At 33.3% G+C, this 21363-nt stretch overlaps 2 protein-coding genes and 1 pseudogene across 3 annotated transcripts; all 3 read right to left on the bottom strand.

The window, feature by feature from the left end:
* Window positions 1-1055: 1055 nt before the first annotated feature.
* On the bottom strand, window positions 1056-20471 carry LOC143230440 (uncharacterized; annotated as a pseudogene). The gene is made up of 3 exons (XR_013016442.1): window positions 20273-20471; window positions 7514-7608; window positions 1056-6155 (listed from the first exon to the last, which is right to left on the bottom strand). The product of XR_013016442.1 is annotated as an uncharacterized LOC143230440 (transcript).
* Window positions 13105-14406, bottom strand: LOC143228518 (E3 SUMO-protein ligase ZBED1-like). The gene has a single exon (XM_076459764.1). The coding sequence runs from the start codon at window positions 14404-14406 to the stop codon at window positions 13105-13107; it is 1302 nt and encodes a 433-aa protein (XP_076315879.1).
* LOC143230441 (uncharacterized) lies at window positions 14410-17759 on the bottom strand. The gene has a single exon (XM_076463990.1). The coding sequence runs from the start codon at window positions 14764-14766 to the stop codon at window positions 14410-14412; it is 357 nt and encodes a 118-aa protein (XP_076320105.1). The 5' UTR covers window positions 14767-17759.
* Window positions 20472-21363: the final 892 nt, after the last annotated feature.

Below are 21363 nucleotides of genomic sequence, written 5' to 3'. Positions count from 1 at the left end.
ACCTTAACATCACCGTGCCAAACAGAAAAATGAAGCTAGGCTGCAATACAGGAAGAGACAGCTGTGCCAAAAGAGTTTTGAACTCCTATTGATGGAGGTTTGTCACATGCTACAGCAAAGGCCCCAATTACTATTTCTAAAATTTGTAATTGGAGAACAAAATCACCATCAAAAGAGGTAAGAGTATTTCCAGTGCTATTTCTACAATGATAAATTCAGACTTGGAACCCCTTAACAATTTTTTTATTATGACTCACATTTCATTATGTTTTTTGTTATACTGAATTAGAAATATTAAATTTTTGCATTGTATTGTTTATTATTTGCAAAATAAAATTCAATTCAACTCATTTTCCCACTACTAAATAGTTGCACTTGTTGACTGTTAACAGCCAAAAGCAATTTGAAGATAAATGTTTGGATATGTAACCTAATTTTAGGCTTAATAATGAAATTCATATTATTCCTTCAAAACTGCATTTACATAAAAAAAACTCATCCAACAGTTTACATTCAAAACAAAATTAACTGAAGGGTTTTTTTTAATTTAACTTCACAAAAATATGAACTGTGCATTATATGTGCAATTTTTTAAGAATGTTAATTTTTTATTGTGTATTATATTTATTTTCACAAGAATGTTAACTAGTACTAATAGTGCAAAGATGATAATAACAGAGAAAAACTGAATTATCTTGAATCTTAAAATCATTAAATTATTAATAATGAAAATCCATCAGATTTTTATAATTGGTTTTAAGTAAGTAATGAGTAAACAAAATTCATCAGCAATTTGTATTTTAAACACTGAGGCTTTGAGGTCCATGATTTTACACATTAATTTCTTCTCCTAGTAAAAGATTAATACTTTCTTTAAATAATTCTAACACTGTGCAACTACCAAACAAAAATTATAGGAAATACTTCAGTCTCTAAATCTCAATATGCATTATAACACACATTATGCATTCTTCATCTCCAGTTTGTGAAAGTCCAATCTATTGTATATAAATTATATTGACTGTTGCAAAAGTAATACAAAAAAAAAGGCAATCTGTGTTGTAAAATGAATAAAATGTATTTATTTTATATCTGCAGCATCTTATAAACTGTAATAATTACAGTAAGTATACATTTGTAGCATAGTACAACTATATAAATGTAAAAAAAATAAGGCAGAATGTGTTTATGTTTAAATCAACTTAAATACATCATTAATGTAGTAAATGCTTCTTTACATTTTGATGCTTTTTGTTTTGATGGACATAATTGCATTTGCTGAAACATCTGATAAACTTTGAGTGGAAAATACATATCATCACAGTCACACATTGAAACCTATCATATTAATTCCATCACTAAAGGCTAAAAGTACTGAAATGTAAAATATTAGAACGTATTTTGTTGACTCAACAACTAATATACACTAATACACATTTACATGAGCAAGTCAATTCTAAAAAGCTAACAGAAAAGCCCATGTGATTTTTGTGTGTTGTCCTTACATAACCATGTGTATACATAATGTACAAACATATATATATATATATATATATTTTGGATTCCTAGAATACACTAGATAGTAAGTAACAGCATGTTTATAACATAATACACAATACAGGATATGAGAATTTACAAGCAAATTAGTATAAAACCACTTAAACTGTTTACAGTTCAATGAAGATAATGTGATCACTATAATAATAATTTAAGGAAATCTTGCAAAATTTCTATCAGTATCTTTTTGTTCCTTTAGTAACACATTCTCAAGCTAAAATTCCACTGTAAAGTTTTTTTCTCAATTTCTAGGGAAAAGAACCCTTACAAAATAATTTTAATATTTAAATGTGATTTTGTCAATCTTACTGAGAATAAGGAATTCATAATTTCTAAAAACAAAAGTGAAAATGTTTACATCTTTTGAAAAGCATAAACAAAAGAAGAAATATCTTACAAGAATCTAATCACTATATATTGTTTGTAATGTCTTACAAATTCTGAAGATGCTATATTTGACTTTTATGATTAAAAGAGACTTAGGATTTTAGCTGGGGATTCTGCAAATTTTAGTCTTTCAACCAGTACTGAAATATATACTTTTTTATGAACCATTTATAGTTTCTTTTGCATAAAAATGATTATTACATATAAAAATATCTTTTTGTAAACATCAGCAGAATCAATGACCTTAAGGTATCCATTCTGTGTAAAATTTCAAGAAAATGTTAATATGCCACCATACAACAGGAGTAAGCACAATAATAAACTTTAAAAGATCATTGTTTTGAACTCATGAAATTTAAAATGTAATTTGGGGTGAAAGTATATCACAAATCTTTACATAATCTTTGCACTGAATATTAGAATTTTTTATTACTACCAGAATTCTTCTGATCAATGTTATTGATGTTCCAAAGGTCAGAGTAAAGCAAAAATAGTCTACTACAAAGAGAGAAATCTGGGTTTCTGTTAGGAGAGCTGAGAAACCTAATTTTGACTGATTTAGTTAGTACTTACAAAGTCATCTATCTATAAGTGAAATATACTCATATAGTTGTACAAGTCTCAACATAAACTGAAAGCACTCTTACCTGTGAATATATATATATATTTCTTTTTTTCAAAGAATATATTATTTGGTGAAAATCAAAAATTTGTGTACAGACAAAGCAACAAAATACAAAAACAAAATTATTAACATTTTTCAATGCTTTAAAAACAGAGAATTCACTGCAAATGCCAATATGATGAATTCACATAAAGTAACTACGAGTTTTCAATTTATTTGGTTCTGATGTATAGACCTTTACTCACCACTAGTAACTTCTAGAAGTGTTAGAAACATAATGTCACAATTAGCTAGCCACTGTTACTCAGCTAGCTGATTATTATTATATTTTTTATTTGTGAGTTTCTTTTCTTCACCAAAATGTGAACGTCAGTGAAGAAAAGATTATGTAGAAGCTGAATATATTATTTGACTTGTTACTTCTGCTGTAGCAAACAAGTTTACTGAATTCCCAGCTGATAAGCACTGAGTGAATGATCAAAACAAATAAAGTGGGCCTCATATAATGGTGTATGCAAACAACTGGTTTTGAGGTACAATCCTATCAGTATAATGAGTTCACATCACACAAGTAAGAGTTTCAACTTATAACATGTTGACTTCACATTAGGTATTTCTAAGTTTCCATTTATTTTTTCTTTATTGTTTAAAAGAGGTTGAGAACAGGGTGAAAAAGAATCATTTGATGTCAGTTTGAAGACCACTTTTCTCCTGACCATGCAACAAAGTAACAACTCTAATGTACACGTAAAGCATATTGTATCCTATTTCAAATATAAATCAAGACAAAAATTAAATTACTTTTACTTTATTCTTTTTTAAACAAAATTAAAACTGGGAGCTGCTGTAAGATACCATTTCAAACAATGTTAACTGCACACTGAATAAATTATCTAACTGTTTGTTGTCATTTGTTGGGCTAATATTGAAAACATTAAACAAAAACTATTACCTCATCAAAGCTAGATTATGTTTTAAAATTTTTAAGAATACATACTAACATTGTTTTTATATCTGATGTTATCAGACTTTTAAAAATATTATAGAATGATGAAACTAATCTATACAAATAAAGATAGTAAATAACATATATTTTCATCCAAAAAATGGTTAAAACCCCAATAAAATAAATGCAAATTTGCTTCATCTCACTATAATTTGAAAATGCTTTAAGGCACTAAAAAAGTACAATTGTAAATATTTCACAACTGGAAAAGGTTTATAATACAATTATTGAATCTTTATTTATAATTTAGTTTCATGATGTTGTCTAACTCCTACATTACGAAGATGCAAAGGATGCTGGCGTGTTCGAATGTGAGTAACAGGACGGCTTGCAGGCAAAACATCTGTGTCATTATCATCTCCTGAATCAACATCACCATCACTAGAATTATTAAACACAAAAAATTGATCTGTTCGTACAGATTTTCTTATTTTGGGTCGGCGATAATACCTGAACTCCCTGGGCAATGTATAAGACCTTGGGAGAGAGATTTGACTGTCCAAGTCTGATGGAATTCTGTATGATTTATACATGGCACTACAACGATCCCTATGTTCTTTCTTATTGTTCTGATGTTTATTTCTGGATATTCCTGATGCATTGCTATTACTTGATAAATCAGATGTATGCTGAAGGTTCAAGTTTGGTACTACTGAAAAAGAACCTCTGGGTTCATGATAGTCATAGTAAATTCGACTATTTTCTAAATAATGAGGTGAAAGAAGTATTTCTGGAGTTTGAGAGCGATTCTTTGCTTTTGGTCTAATACCAAGCATTCCTGAAGGTCCAATTAATGAAGGATACTGAAAGTGTATTGGCATTTCTGTTGGAAGTTCAGGACGCATCCATGGTTGTTTTTTAGAATGAGGTATAGGCTGTCTTAAGGTTCCCTGTTCACTTGTGTCTAATGGATGTGGCCTTTTAATTTTTCCTTGCTTTATTTCTTCTTCAATTTCCTTTAGTTCCTGTAACTGTTGTTGTTTCTTTTCCTGGAGTTTCTGCTGGATGTTCACCCGAGACCCCACACTGCTCTCATGATCACTGCCAGTTGGTCTTGGAAGGCTTCTCTTCCAGAAGGGATTAGACATCTTCCCATTAGACAATGATGTTACTGGAACAGGAGGAGGTATAAAGGAAGATGGCTTTTTTTTCTTTCTCTTTAGAGCAGGATTCAAACGACAATTAAAAACACCAGGAATATTGTTAACCATACCATTAGAGAAAGAACCATTAACAGAATGAAATATGGCACTATTCTGGGGCTTATATGTAACTCCAAAACTTCCATTAGAGTATTCATTGGTTGATGTCTCACTCAGGAAGTAAGTACTAGTTCGAATAGAATGGTCAACACAGGAGCCAGGAGGACATGCTGCACACTCTGAGTGAGATCCATGCATAGAAACAACAGCAAGACTCTGCTTTAGGTGGCGAATATGGAAGAATTTGTAATAGAGGGCCATGAAAAGTATACCCAAAATAAAACCACCCCACACTATTACAACTACAGGATAATGAAACCAGTCAGTACCTACACGTAAAGCCAACCATACTGCCATCAGAAGTGTGTTTTCAAGAAACATGGTGATGTAAAAAAGCAATCATTTTAAGTCGTGGATTAAATTCTTGAAGATTTACATAACAAAAAATATACACATAAGCAATAAGCATACAGAATCCTGTTCTTTTCATCCAAAAAATACTTTCACCATGGAAAACATTTTTGGGTGACATGAGCCACAAAAGCATACTAATCCAGTGTAATCCTATTACTACAAATACCCAGTAATGATACAAAGTTGCATACACTGTCAGCGCAGTTACACGGGAAGCTATGGTTCCTAGATGCCATAGAAACTGGAATATCACTCCCAGCCAGGTAAGTACTAAGCGGTGAATGTTTCGTCTCCGTACATTTTTTGTAAAGGACGCAAGTGCCCAACACACACTAAAAATTGAGAGAGCTGTTGAAACAATATTTAAGTCTGAAAGGCTGAATAAACCAGACTTCAGCCATATTAAATACAATTGGATTAACAGCATGGGGGCTGCCTCACAGAAAGCATGAATTAACCGTAGCATACACAAATCACGGACCTCAATCTTTACACGAGCTAGGTCCACAGGTATAAAGAGCTTAAAGTATCTCCATAACACTCCACACTGAAGAACATGAACGATTCCAATAAAAAATACTTTAAAATCCACTTTCACTCTCTTTTTTCTGAAGTACCACCGTATAGACATGAGTTGACAAAGAATAAGAGAGAGTAAAATAAATGACAAAGCAAGAGCAAACCAAGTAGTTTCATGATGAACAAACAGTGTGTAAACTGTTACCACATCGAACACTACATCACAAAAATATGATGCAAGGGAAATAATGTTGAAAAGAACATCACAAAATGGAAGAAACTCCTGAGCCATTTCCAAGTATGTTCTCCATTGATTTAGACTCTTACAACCTTAAAGAAGTAGATATCAGTTCTGAAAAAGACTGTGGGGTTGCAGCTAAATAAATATCTCCATCCAATGATACCTTGAAAATAATGCTTTTTCACTTCATGCAGTAATAAAAACCTAAAAAATCAGAAAAAAACAAGTGATTAGTATTTAGATAAAAATATATAAACTAGTAAAAGCATGTTTTTAGTTTTGTACAACAAGTGTATTTACACCAGGCATCAAATCAGTTAGCACAGATAATATACAAACAACCTTCTTATGGAAGTTAGCATCTTCCTTTCCTAAATAGATATTTCTAACATGCACTTACCTCCTACACAAATACTTTAATCCATCATGCATCTGCCTATAAGATTTAAAAGCCAGTAGCCTTGTGCTAACTCTCACCTAAAAACATGTTTAATGTGAACTGTGCTAGTGCATGATTACATCACACATAATAACCCTCCACCAACAGAAGGGTAACAGAACCTTATAGAGCAGTAATTGTCCCTAAACTACTGCAAATCTGAATTAATCAATTAATAATTTTAAAAGAAAAAATAATTGAGTGCAAGTGCTTAAGGGAGTTACTGCAGCACAAGAAAATTATGTCATCCTCTTACTAAAAGACTATCATTGCCTGATGTCATTATGCACTAGTGCAGTTCTTGTTAAACTCATGACTTTTAGGGTGGAAGTTAGCACAAGACTAGCAGCATGCAAATCTCATCAGCAGATGGACAAGAAATCAAACTTTTTGCATGAAAAATTAGTATGTTAAAAAAATCCATTTTGATTGGACCTTGAATACAGGACAGTAAACTCATTCTACCAACTGAACCACCAACTTATAAGTTCTAACCATATAACTCCTATTATGACTGTTACAAGATAATTATAAAAAATTTGTAAATTTTAAAATAAAATATTTATGTTATCTTTTTGTGTAATTTAATTGCATACAGAATTACAGCATTGTTTAGCAAAAAATAAAAAGGTGAATGGTCTTACTTTTTATGCAACTATAATTTTTTATTCCTAAACAATCTTAAACAGCTAATTTGTTGCTATTATATGAATATCTTTATTAGCATTTTACAAGATTTTGGTGAAACTGTGTAACTTAAGTCACTCATTAACATAAAATACATAATATTAGAACCCATGACATATGCAGGCTAAAGACATTTTTTGTTAAAGATATTCACAAGTAATATCTACTGTAAAGTCTGCTTATTATAATTTGCATGGATATTTAAAGCAGTCTGGCACAGATAAAAGGAGGTTTCTTTATTATGGTTCTACTTCATGACTTTCAAAAATACTCTCTACCCTACCTAATCACACAAGTACTATTGTATATATATATATATATATATATATATACACACACACAAACATACAAAACAAAGCTGTTACATTTGTCCTTCATAGCTTTCTTTGCATACACACTCTTAATAATAATAATAAAAAACCTATCATGAACTTACTAGGAAATTATTGAATCCTCCTATAAATTCATGTAAAGTGATGACCTCCATTACTGTTGATGACATCACATTTGAGAATTCACTCACCAATCACCCTGTTATAAAAATAAAACTGATTAGCTGGAGCCAAGTCTGTCTTTTCTAAATTTAAAATTATGTTCTACTGTCTTCAGAATATAGGATAGAAATAAGAGATCTTTATTCTATTGGTCCTCTTGATAATCTTGTAAACTTCACTTGTATTGACCTTTTTCCTCAAGAGAAAAACAGACAAATTACCCATGTAAAACAGTAGCCCTTCTATGCTGAGATCCTTTTCTTCTGTTATACAAACATGAGTGAGTTCATATCTACATATGTTTACAAGTTCTCTTACTACTCAAAATATATCAAAATGTATGAATGTTAACATTCTCCTTACCTGAAAATATGTTTCAGGCAGTTACCCCTGTGCAACAAAGAGCTATTACCTCATGCCAATGCTGTGAAAATTTTTACAAATGCTTCAAAGTTTGAACAAAATTCCCATACCTCTGAGTCCCAATGTATATTTTACCAGCCAATGTAATCATTATTATGCCATAGCCCTTAACCAGTAAGAGGGTAGCATATCATTCATACCCATCTAAACAAACCTCATTCTTGACGAGGCAAAATAAATACATCAGAAGTGGCAAGAGAATGGAAGGTTTTGAAGAAGTGGTAGTAATTATTTAAAATAGACTTTCAGGTAAGAAATATTTGAACTTTACAAACTGTTACTCACCTCTCTACATGACAGAAATAGAATCAGAAAAAAACTAGTGGAGCATCACTTAGTGCAGGGGTTCCCAACCTTTTGGCACTCGCGACTTGAAAATGTAATTGATGAAATAAAATTAATGTTATCCCAAGCTACTTCTAACAAGGCTACGCGACCCCCCTGCCAAGGCTTTGTGACCCCTGTGGGGTCGCGACCCACCTGTTTGGAACCCCTGACTTAGTGGGAGACTGTATTCTGCACAAGCAAGAAAAACTCTTTGTCCAACACAGGCATGCCAATGACATTTATGAAAAAAAGAGGAAAAGGTATATAGCCTGGCGCCATAGCACGGCACAGCCGAGCCTGACTAGGAGGGTTCGGGGGCATGCTCCCCCCCAGGAAATTTCAAAAAAAAATGGATGCTATTTGGTGTGATTTGGTGCAATCTGCGACATAATTTCTTTATGTTAGTTGACATTGCAATGTTCGAAAAGTACACAATATATATCATATAAAATAACAAAAGGAAATTAAAAGACTAAATCAAACTAATAAAAACTATAACTTTCATTTACAGTTTTCAGCAGATTGATTTAATCTTTTAATTTGCATTCATTTTTTAGAAGATATATCAAAATATCTAAAATTAACAAATAAAATAAAAAGTAAATAAATGAAATTTAAGATTGTTTATTTGCTATTTATTCCGTTTAATTTTTTTTCTAAATCAAAATATATTAGTAATATGAGTTAATAAAGCCAAAATAACTCAGTAAATATTTCAAATACAAATCATTTCATTATTATCCTTCTTGTCATCAATAACATCATCATCATCAACTACTGGTATTTTGCCAATTAAATGTTTTACAGTCATTGCCAATAACTACTTCTCTGCTGCATATATTCCATACAATTTTCAAATCACATAAAATTACTCTTTTGACTAATCATGACTACCTACAGTTCAAATTGTTCATCTATGCAATCTTGTCATTATACAACTGGTACCTTAATGTCAGTGAATTTTCCATTCTTTCACAAATTGACAATACAAACTAAAACAGCATATGGAGGAAAGCTATGACATTGCTTAAAAATTCAACTACTGATATGGTTCAATATTAAACTACTGATATCAGTGATATGCCTCAGAAATTAAATTTTGTACAGTCACTGACATCAACAACTACTGCTCTGCTGCATGTATTCCATTAAAATTTCAAATTACTTAAAATTACTCAACATGACTACCTACAGTAAAACTTTTTCATCTATACAATCTTGTCAGTAAATTACTGGTACCTCAATATCAGTATATTTTTCATTCTTTCACAATACAAACTGAAACAGCAAATCAAGGAAAGCTTTGACATTGCTTCAAAATAAAATTAATGATATGCTTTAAAATAAACCACTGACACTATATGCTGCAGATAATAATAAAATGTTTTTCAGTCACTGATATCAACTTCTGCTCTGCTGCATAAATTACAGTCAAATTTCAAATCACTTAATTTCCTTTAATCAATCTTGGCTACTTTCCTCTTTTTCGAGACAAGGGTTTCCAGTGCTCTCTTCCAAGCTTTTTTTCTCTCCTTCTCTGAATGGGCAGCTCTCTGTACCTCTGCGGCTTTCTGGACTTTTTCTTTAGCCAAGGTGGCTGGGCCAGATTTCACAGAACCATAGGCCTCAAGCCTTTCTGCCCTTTTCTTCTGATTCTCCCTCAGCTTTGAGGTATACTTTGAAGCTGCTGATCTAATGTCCTTACACATTCTCTTGTCTACAGGATCAAAATGAACATCTTTCCTTTTAAACATTAAAATCGCTGTTGTTTCTTTGGAGGGTAGAGAATATTTTATCGTCTGGTATGCACACGAGACCTGCAACGAGACGAAACGAGACTGCCTCCAAGATGGCGGTCAGATTTTTTTTCTTCTGCAATAAACATTGAAAAAATACGATTTCTCCTCAAAAACTACCTACCCGGCCCCCAAATCGCTCATATTTATCTCCTCGAATTTACACGAATCTCGTGGGTGATCGTTGGCCCGTTTGAAAACCGCAGAAATCCGCGTTTCAGCGGAAAAATGGCACGCATGCCAACAGAGGTTAATAGAGCACAATATATTGTTGGAAGAACCTTTGTGTTGTCTAGAGTTGCACAGATGTATGGAATAGAAGATTGCCTAACAGTTTAATATCCCACAAATAATCAGTTAAGCATGACAGTAGCGTGGCTAAGGCTGTAAGTCAAGTTATTCCATACTGGAAATATACACTGGATACTTACCAGAAAAATCAGGTTCAAGATAAAAATATTCTAGACCTGCTTCCAAAGAAGAACACAAGAACAACCTAGCTACACTAATCACCAGCAATAGTTTGATTCATAATGTCATGAGATGGCTTGTTCTACACTTCTAGGTAACATTCCAGCCCTACTTCTCATTGGCATGTAGGACTACTTGGTCAAATATCAGTAGGAAACTTTTCACATCAACTTACCCAGCATCTTAGAACTGGAGAAGCAAGAATTTTCAAACTGACCAGGAAGAATCAAATCTGCATAGAGTTTTACATTTATTTTCCTTGTGAAATAAAGCACTGAAAAGAAAATGTATATCCTCTGCCAAAGCATTCTTGCAGAAAATCCTATTGCAACAGCAAATAATTTTAAGAGTTTTTTGTTCTCTTTGACTTGATGTAGATTTTGGATGAGTTGAGATGTAAAAAGAACAATAACAAGAAGAATATAGAATGATGACTGAAAGGAGATGAGACTGCCATGTGAGGTAAGTAATGCGATACAAATGTGTCAGATGTCATCCCACTCCAATTTGCAAGATCTCATCCAGGAAGTGTTGATAGTAAAAGGAAAGAGGAGATAACAAACCTGATGGGTAATTACCTAAGAAAGGAATCCTCACCCATAGAAAATATACAATGAGGATACCTCAAACAGTCTTGAATAACCTCCATCTTAACAGTGAACATAAATGATAGATAGAGCAGATGTTAGGAGCACTTCCCATTATTCTGGCTATGTGGTATTTTAGGAAATAAATGCACCCCAAAGGTGTAAAAGAGATGACCTTGTTGAAGATTACAATATTATTGGAGGTGAGGGGAATTGGTAAGGTAAATGACTATGATATCTTTGTGTTAAATTCTGATAGGATGAGAAGATTTCAGTATATGAAGAATGGAAACATGTCCCAATAACAGCAATGTTTAGAAGAGTTGGAAGGATACAATCAAATATCAACAAATTCTCAGCCTAACATAAATAGAATGTAGTCATTTCATCAGTTATATCTGACCAAATACTGGACATATGAAAACAGAGATTATTCATCACAATGTACATTTGGATGTTTAGATAGGCAATCCATAATTTTAGAGTAATTAGTACTACAGGGATCATGCTTAACTTGTTTGAGGGAGTCAGGCAGGTCCCCAAAAACAAGCATTTTAGGAACTCACAAAAAGCTTTAGAAGCCAATCCTACAGCTCATTGCAAAATGTACTCTATAGTAGAAGTTGTCAGAAAAACACTGAATTAAACAGATGTTAAATAAATTGAAAAAAACTAAAGATATCAACATATTTCAATTTATTTTGTCATGAACTCATGTTTCATTGAAAACATACACACATTAAACCAATTTATTTCTATCTAGATATATAAAAGAGATTAATGATTGCCTCTCTCCAATACACCTCCCATAGTTTAAGTTCCATTTGGACCAAACTTTGCACAATTTTTCAATGCCGTAACACTAAGTTCCTAAAAAGTTTCAGTACAACCATTTTTTTATAAAAAAGTTTAATTAGGTATGTGTTTAGATTTTTAAAAAAAGTCAACAATAGATTTATATCACACTGAAATGAAAAATGTTATAAACAGACCCTAACTAATATTAAAAAATAACAGTACTAGGGCTGCGACGATTACGGACTTTTGTAACCGGTTAATCTTTGCCTCGTAACCGAACCATAACCAGTTCATCATACTATATTGCCCAGCCCTCAAAAGTTCGCTCCTGCCTTGGAAAAAGAACAATTTTTCTGACACCAACAGAAGAGGAGAGACCCAGATGATTCCCCCACCGGAAGTTTGCTGTGTATTATGCGAAATTGCAAACTGCAGATCCATGAACTTTTTTGCTGGACTGTCCTCAGTGTCCTGACCAGGTGGCAGACTACCGGCAGGTGGTCACTGAAAGCTGTTATTCATGTTCGAAATGATAATACAACAACTATTCAAAAAATACAACAAATTTTATTAAACAAACAAACAAACAAACAAGATATTCATTATTGCACAATCATATCAACCAAACGAACCAATATGAATTCTTTTCAGAAAACTAACGTAGACCTTGTATGGAAGCAATTTTGCTTTTACACCAAAAGTTACTATTCTGAATTACCAATATGACTGGCTATTGCAAACCAAGCAAACTCAAACAAGTCCTATGAATATTAATTGAAAACGTTCCTGAAAAAAATAAAACAATAAATCAGCAACAGTCGGCTGACATAAACTCATCAATTGCCATGAACATTTAGAACAAAAAAAAATTATGCTCATCACTGGAACTTGAATTATTGTCATGAGAGCTCCGGGCTGTTTTCAGATTGTCAGCTTCCACCAAGGGCAGCAGCCAGAGGCTGAGCTGGTCTTTCTTGGTAAGTGAAGTTCTTGTGCAGAAAAGTTATTTTATCCAGATTTTCTGGGTCCAGACTGCATCTGAGTTTTGACATTGTTAGTCTTGCAGCAGAGATGCCCTCTCGGATGAAACTTCAGTCGCCGGAATACACAAAATCTTCTGAGCTAATGCAGCTAACCTCGGAAATTTGTTCTCTTGAAGGTGGAGATCGGCTCAGATAGATATGCTTCCAATTCGAGCTCAATGGATGCATATGGGCGACTGGATGGTGATTGGGCTATATCACCTTGGATACAGTCAAACAGGCTCTCTGCTGTTTGTGGCTCCACTGGTTCTTGTGTGAGTGAAATGTTTGAGCTTTCCTGTTCGTGGGTAGCGTCTTGCTCTGATATGCTGTCACGGAGTAGTTGTTCCTTCAGATAATCCTCTATCCTCTCTCTCATGGCATAGGGAAAGAAACTCAGCCGTTTGTAGCGAGGGTCCAATATTGCAGCGAGGGACCACAATCCTGGTTCAGTGGTCAGAACCCCGGAGTTGTTTACCTGAAATCGAGTCATCATTCCCTGCACGATTCTTGCTTTCAGCGTTGTCAGGACATCTGCATCCCTGCCATCCATTTCTTGAAGTCCCTGAGAACCCTGACCTACATGTAACCTGGTCAGTATATGCTTGAGTACAGTGTAAATGTTGCTAGATGTAGGAATTTTCTCCTTTGTCAGTATCTCGGTCGCCTGCGCAAGAGGCTTGAGGACCTCTGCTGCTCCTTCCATCACACTCCACATGGCATCGTCAAACACCAAGCTGGCACGATCTTTTGCTTTTGTTATGCTTTCATCGTAGAGTACTGCCATAACAGACACACAGAGGTGAAGAAGTCGCATTAACGTCTGATACGTGGAATTCCGCCTTGTGGCAACTTCTTGTATGAGCATACGAGGTTTAACACAGATTTTTTTCTTTTGATGGTCATGCAAGGCTTGGGTAGCTACAGTGGACCCGTCAAAGTGGCTTACACAACGTCTGGCTGCAGCAAGAACTTTGGCAATGTTGGGTTCCTTAAGAGCATCAGTGATATCCAGCTGTAAGCTATGTGAGAAACAAAACATATGTTCTAATTTGGCCTCCTTCGCAGCGACTTTCATGTTGGACACATTGTCCGTGACTAGGGCAGAGATAGCATCAAGCCCAAACTCCGCAGCAATATCTGTGACATGTTGTGCTATGTTCACCCCTGTATGGCGCTCATCTATTGCCCGAGTAGCAACAACTTTGGTCTTGAGTTCCCACTCCGCAGTCAAAAAATGGCAAGTAAGCGTAATGAACGGCTTCATCTTCAAGTTGGTCCACAGGTCAGTTGTTATAGCAACTGTTTTCCCTGACATTTCTTCCACAACTTCTGCTTTGCACTCTTGATATGCTGAAGCTAAGTAGCTATTTATTTTCTTTCGACTGGGAACGTGGTACTGGCTGTTCATTTTTTAACAAAAATTCCTAAAACCTTCACCTTCTACAATGCTTGTTGGTCTAATATCTATTGCGCACATGAGGGCTAAAGCCCTTGTAATTTCTTCCACCGTCTCCTTGCCCAGAGCTCTCACGGATGTATGCCAGCCTTTTAAAGATGTTTGTCGTTTTTTAGCCACAGACCCATCTTTTTCTTCACTCAGATCTAAACGTTTGTGTACACGTTTCATATGGTTCCGCATTGTGGATTTGCCACCACTATAGGACAAAGCAGCTTTGCACAACCTGCATACAGTTTTTTTCTTGCCATCTGTCAAGTCAAAATGATCCCAGATAATAGATCTCCGACCACGTTTTTCACTAGATGACATTGTGCGTTCATTAGCCGTTCAAGTAATCAGATATCAAAACAGGAATTTGCGCGTGACGGCCGCACCGAACGTTAACAAAAACTCTAAAGGCTTTCAACAACAACATCGAAAATTCAACCAAATAAAAAGGCAAGCAGTTCGTAAAATCGCAATAGGCAAACATACCAATGTCGAGGTCAAATAACGGAATATTTACACGCAAATGTCGATAATCGTATTGTTTTCCCTCGTTTATTTTTCTTGGAAAAAAATCTTAGATTAACCAGATAGGAAATCCGTAACCAGTTAAGAGCAGTAACCAAACCGTAACCGGTTAATGGTGTAATCGTCACAGCCCTAAACAGTACCTCAATTTATAACACTTTTTCCTAAATTGCTTTCTCAATGGAGAAATGATACTTCTTTCCATTTCAATAATGTACTTAATTTTGTACATTTATTAATATCAAGGAATTAATTTTTTTTAAAATAAAACTTCTAAAACTGTGGTAAAGCGAGTTTAATACAGAATTTTACAATGAGTCTTCCTCGTTGAGTATTTCAGGAAAAAAGTGACCTTTTCAGATAAAAAATTCGAGCATATGTTATGAATTAAATTGTTCTATGACTGAAGAAATCAAGAACTTTGTATGATATTCATTTCACAAAAATTTGCAGGAAGTTTGCAGGAACTTGTTATAAGGGACTCAAGTACTTTTTTCACTTCAGCAGGGGATTAAAATGGTCAAAAACATTAATATCATGATACCAAATACTTCCAAATGGAAAAGTGACTTATCACAGAAAAAAGTCTTAAACACTAAGAAAGAAAATGAAAAGTAAGGATGCATGTTAAACCAAGAAAGAGATAGGCTTGCTCACCAACTTATAATGCAAGATCCATTAACAAATCAGGAATAGCCTGAAACATAAAAAAGGATCAAACTGTTTTCCAAGATGCTGTTGAAATTTATAGAAACACATCACTCAGATCATTCAGATTGTGACAAAACAGCCATCTACAGAGCAAGTTTTCTGCTATTTTCATATGTAATCTTTAATTTCTCTTTAAAACATAGTATAACAATAGCTCTTTGATCCTTTAACTCTGTGTTCCATATAACCCATTACCATCTAGCAACATATGGAAAACATGAAAAAAGCTCTAAACTATCTTAGGTGGGAATGAAGTAAACTTAGTTTCGTTTCCTAAACAAAATAAACAATGAAAGGAAATTTAGTATGCATCAACGATGTCCTAACATCCATTTCTTGGATTCTTCCTTTGTCCCCTCTTCTTCATATGGAAACTGCCCACATTTGGTCTCCTTGTGAAAACTGATCCTGAGTTCCAAATTTTGAAAGCTGTTGTGCCATCAAAATAACTTATAAAAAGTCATGTAGACCATGAAGAGGAGCTGATCAGTGATCCTGTCAGCTCCTAGACAAGTTCTCAGGTTGGTCTTGATCATCTTCATATTGCTGAATCCTCTCTCTGCCTCAGCAGAACTGGATGGTACATACAGCAGTAAGTCAAAGAGACCAAAGATGTTGGGTAGTTCCTCATTAATTTCATAGATGATAGCAGCTCATCACTAGCCTTTCTTGCTATGTCTGGTAAAATTAAGTAATGAAACAGATGTGGAAAATGTATAAAAGAGCTGATAATGAGAATTCCATTATTATTCCTTTTCTTAAATCATTATTTTGTGTTCATTTAATGTTATTATTTTATATCATGCAGTGTTTTACTGATAATAAGAATCATGCTGATTATTGTATAATCAGACAACAATCAGAATCACTAAAATTTGTTAACTTTCCCAGTCACAGAAAATCAATTGTCAAGAAATTAAAAGTACTTTCACAACAATCACAATCTTCTGATTTGTAAGTATGCTTACATTCACAGCCATGTAATTTTTTTACTTTTTCTTTCAGCACAAAGCACAACATTATTTACCATAGAATAAACTATCATCAGTTAAATCAATCTCTTTCATTATTTGGAAAGGTTGCCAAAGAGCACAACAGTAGAGAAATTGGAAACTTGGAATACTCCATTACTCTCCAAAGGGGAGGGAGGGTGTTAATTGAATTTATCATGTCACTGTCCAAGATATCACTAACTTTAAAGTGGTAAACAGGTACATACAAATATTTACAAAATAGCATATTGGACAGCTATAGAACAATCCATTTCATCATTTGACAGTCCCGTTACTTATAAATCTAATCAAAAATACTTTAGCTGTGGAAAACATATGCAGCCAAAAAAAAAAAAAAAAAAAAAAGACTCACAATGTGACATAAAAGAATAAAATCAAAATTGATAGCCAATCTGGGAGATACACTTGTAGCACTGATATGACTTTTACACCAAATATTCATTCATTAATTAGTCAGGCTGTGTTTCTTGTTTGATTTAGGGCATGATGACCTGTAAAGTTGAGTTCAAAGTATTTGCCCTTAAATGTAGAAACAATGTCCTAGCTGTAAGGTAGATTCTCTAAATAAATGACAAGCTTGCAATTTTTACTTGCCTATTTTTTGGAAATTGTTAACAAAAACTAAAAACTTATATGTCTTTAAAATTTCAAAGCCCTGCTATAGTAGTGATCTTTATAAATCTTCAAATTATCACCAACTTAAAAATTAAATTAAATTTTATATATCAATATCATTACACTGATATAAAAAAAAACTAAATATTGATCAAAGTGATTGCATTCTTATTAAGGAAAGTGAATTTACTTTAAATACACATACATTCATAGAGATCACATATGTGGTATGCACATAACTGATGAGTACTCATAAATTTGGGAAGGTCCATTCATGGTCTGTCATAACTTAAGAAACATTTAGATCAACTTATGTGGATTTAAGCTTTTAATGACTCTTTCAATTTTAAGGAGCCCCACTGGATTACCTTACAAACGCTTTTTAAAAGCCTGCCAGCATTTTTTGCAGCCACTGGCTCCAAAGGCCTCTGAAAATTTCAAGCCCTGCTATACTAGGAAAGTGGAAAACAATTATAGATGAAGATGATTCCATAAACTGTATACATACTGTAATATCAATAAAGCTCTTGGCAAAGTGTCTCAAACATTTGATGACTAAACCTGAAAGCTATGGTATCAAATGAGATATTTTAATCTGAATTCAATCATTTCTTTTGGAAGAACACACCAAGCAATAAGTAATGGCTAATTAATTTACAAAACAAGTTGCATTCTTAAAGGAGTTGGTTTTAACCCTTGCTTCTGGTTTTGTTCATCAAAGATTTGCCTAAACAGGTGAAATCAAGAGTATTTGTTTTTTCTTATGCCAAAAAAACAAACTTTTAAAAGAATTCCAGGACAGGATTATTAAAACACTTAACAAATGAGATGGAGACAAAATGATTTGACGTAAAGATGTCTGGTTTCTAAAATTCTGAATAAGAGTTTACAAAATGAAATATTATGAAAAAAAGTTATTAATGACAATCATTTACAGAGCTATAGCTTATCTGAAAAGAAGAGTAAGAGCTTAAAAACCCAAGTCTTGTGGATGGATTGGAGGAAACAGCCAGCAGTTAAACAAACCAGAATGTGCAGAAAGCATCTGAAACACAGACCACAGTCATCTACAGATATAAAGATAAAGAGAGGTTAAATGGGTTGGACACTGTGTAACTGCCAGTGATCTATGTGGACCTTTCCTTGAAAATTCTCAGAAAGATGTGCTGTGTGGATCCCCATTATTACCACATTGCTTATTAGCAAATAATTAGCTCATTGTCTTACAAGGTGTCAAATGCACAATCTTAACATCCTATCTGCTCCATATGCTAAGATATTAATACATTTGTCCAACCCATGAAAGAAGTTCCACCCATCTATCCTGAACCTTCTTACACAGTTTTCAAAACCATATGTTCTTTTTTTGATTCATACATTTATAAATTTTGTCTCAAAAGACTCCAGTTTCATGGTAGTGCACTATTCACTCTGTCAGACAAGATCAATTCTGCATATATTCTACAAAACCATTTGGTTGACAACATCAAAGTTTAGGCACTCTTGCTGATGACAAGAACTGATAAGATTAACATGGACAAGTTCTTGAAGTTAAATAAAGGATTAGTTTGTATACATTTAAGTATGCACATAGAATTAGGTATCCAAAGTAAATTAGAGAAATCATTGCAACTGAAAATACACAGTACTTGGCTACAAAATATCTACAATCCCTAAAAATCAATTATATATAGAATGGTTAAAGAGCCTTAGTTTACCTACACTGCACAACCACAAACAAAAAAGATGTTAATAATAACAACTTACCAACTTTTATGAGGAAAATATGATAGACAGAAAAACTCTGACAAAATAAATTGAAAACATAAAAGCCATTACACAGGAAAAGAATGAGTCAAATCTAGTAAAAACTGAAAAAAATGTAACGAAAAATTTCTTCATTGCAAGAATTGCACATACAGGCTTCCTACTGTAAAGCACCTTTCACAAACATTTATTAAAATACTCTGGATAAACACTGGAAACACTTCAATTTGGTATTAAAAAAAAGATACAGTATCTATATATGCATTATATATATGCAAAAAAACATTTGAAAATGCCAAACACTGACATTTGAAACTTCATCCAGTATCTGCACTACAACAGTATGAAAAAAAAAAGATAGTCTACTACCAACCAGGGTAACTGACTTAAGGAATGAGTTACTAATGGCAATAGTAGAAACCAGCACTTTACAAATTTAAGAGGGGAATCAAGGATTTCCTCAAAAATAAAAAGTATATGTCTAACTGTAGGGACAAGTCTGAAAGATCAATTTTTCAAATGATTTATTTATCGTCACTATGTTTCATGTTACACCTGTATTTATATTATCAATAACAAATAGCAAATATAAACACACACTCCTTTACAATTACTAGAACCATGAATTTGTAACTTTTTACTTTATAATTCACAGTCATAATTACAAGTTCTTCAACAATTTTCAGCTTCACCACCTGTACCACACTATAACTTATTATATGTAATACAACTTAAAAAGAACTGCATGAATTTTTTTAATAATTTTACAGTGGTCTAAAAGAGAAAGGATGAACTATCTTTTCCCATAAAAAAGGAGGGGAGGATCATTATTTTAACTATGAATGTTTTCGTAAATTAACCATTTTCAAAATTAACTATGCTAGTAATAATATTACCACCCTTTGTAAAAAACTTGTTTAATACGAAGTCTTAAAAATAATTCAGTTGCATCTTATAATTATACTGCTAGTAAAACTACATAATAATATATTAACTTATTTTAAATATAGCAGTACCAGTTTGATAAATTATTTAAAGATTAAGTTTTGATATAAAACTACGTTAAAAAGTTTCACAGTGATGTACTACCAAACGCGTAAGACAAGTTTAATACTGTAGTATGTTTTGTGTTTTTACCAATAAGTAAATGAATAAAGCAACTAAAAACTGAAAAGTTCGTATTCCAACCTCGTTACCTTTACCGCTGATCTGAAGTAAACTTTCTTAACGTTTATCATGACGTTTCTGCTGCTAAAAATTTATGTAGCCATATTGACACCCCGCAGATCAGGAATGCTTGGCATGTTCACTTGTATTGGTTACATTTATTAATTCTAAATTCTTTCATTAATACAGCGTTAGTCAAATAAATTAATATATTTTTGTTTATAATTGAAATAATTATCCAATGCGCTTTCCTGAATTGATACAGATTAAACAATCATTTTAAATACTAAAAAGTCACGCATTCAATTTTTTTATATGTAACTGGCCATCTCAAGGCTATTTATTGAATTATTTTGATTGAGCTAAATTTCTAACAATGTCGCACCCATGTCAGATAACGGTAAATTTATTAACTTACAACAGTAAAATCTCGAGCTTAATTCCTCGTGGTGGACAAAGCGAATAGTTGAATGCAGCTTTTTTTTTTTTAAAACAAACAAATCTAAAAATATATTTTATTGCTAATAAGTGTTAAACTCCATGCATGATTATCCAGAATGGGTAGGTAGTTAGGACACTCGCAATCGGAGGGTCATGGATCCGAATCCCCTACCCACCAAACATGTTCGCTCTTTCAGCTGTGGTAGCATTATAATGTTACAATCAATCACTCTGTTTGTTGGTAAAAGAGTAGTCCAAGAGTTGATAGTGGATGCGATGAGTAGCTACCTTCTCTCTTGTCTTACACTGTTAAATTAAGGACGGCTGTCGCAGGCAGTGTTCGTGTAGCTTTGTGCGAAATTCAAACAATGTATAGTAGACGACTCATTAAATATACAATGTCTAGACAAAAGTATGTACCTGATAATAATGAACTTTTATTTTTTGAAAAGTGGGTTCCTCTTAATCAAATTTAAAGACACAGAATACTCATCGCAAATATAGAAATCCGGTCTTTAGCGCTAGAAGCCTTCAGATTTCTCCCTAAACCATTGGGAAAGAGGGTTTTGTTTTTGTAAAACGTATTAACAAATTTCACTCACATATATGATATCAAACAGGAAACAGGATTTAGGCTTGTTAAAAGACTATTAGTTTTAATACTTATCTCATTGTTTAC

Source organism: Tachypleus tridentatus, chromosome 10 (assembly GCF_004210375.1).
Source record: "Tachypleus tridentatus isolate NWPU-2018 chromosome 10, ASM421037v1, whole genome shotgun sequence".
Taxonomy (NCBI): Eukaryota; Metazoa; Arthropoda; class Merostomata; order Xiphosura; family Limulidae; genus Tachypleus; species Tachypleus tridentatus.
Note: the sequence above shows the minus strand (reverse complement) of the source record. Positions and strands in the feature narration are given on the sequence as shown.

Bases quoted from the DNA above. Each gene is read 5' to 3' on its own strand.
- LOC143230441 (XM_076463990.1), bottom strand. From the start codon at position 14,766: ATGTCATCTAGTGAAAAACGTGGTCGGAGATCTATTATCTGGGATCAT.
- LOC143228518 (XM_076459764.1), bottom strand. From the start codon at position 14,406: ATGAACAGCCAGTACCACGTTCCCAGTCGAAAGAAAATAAATAGCTAC.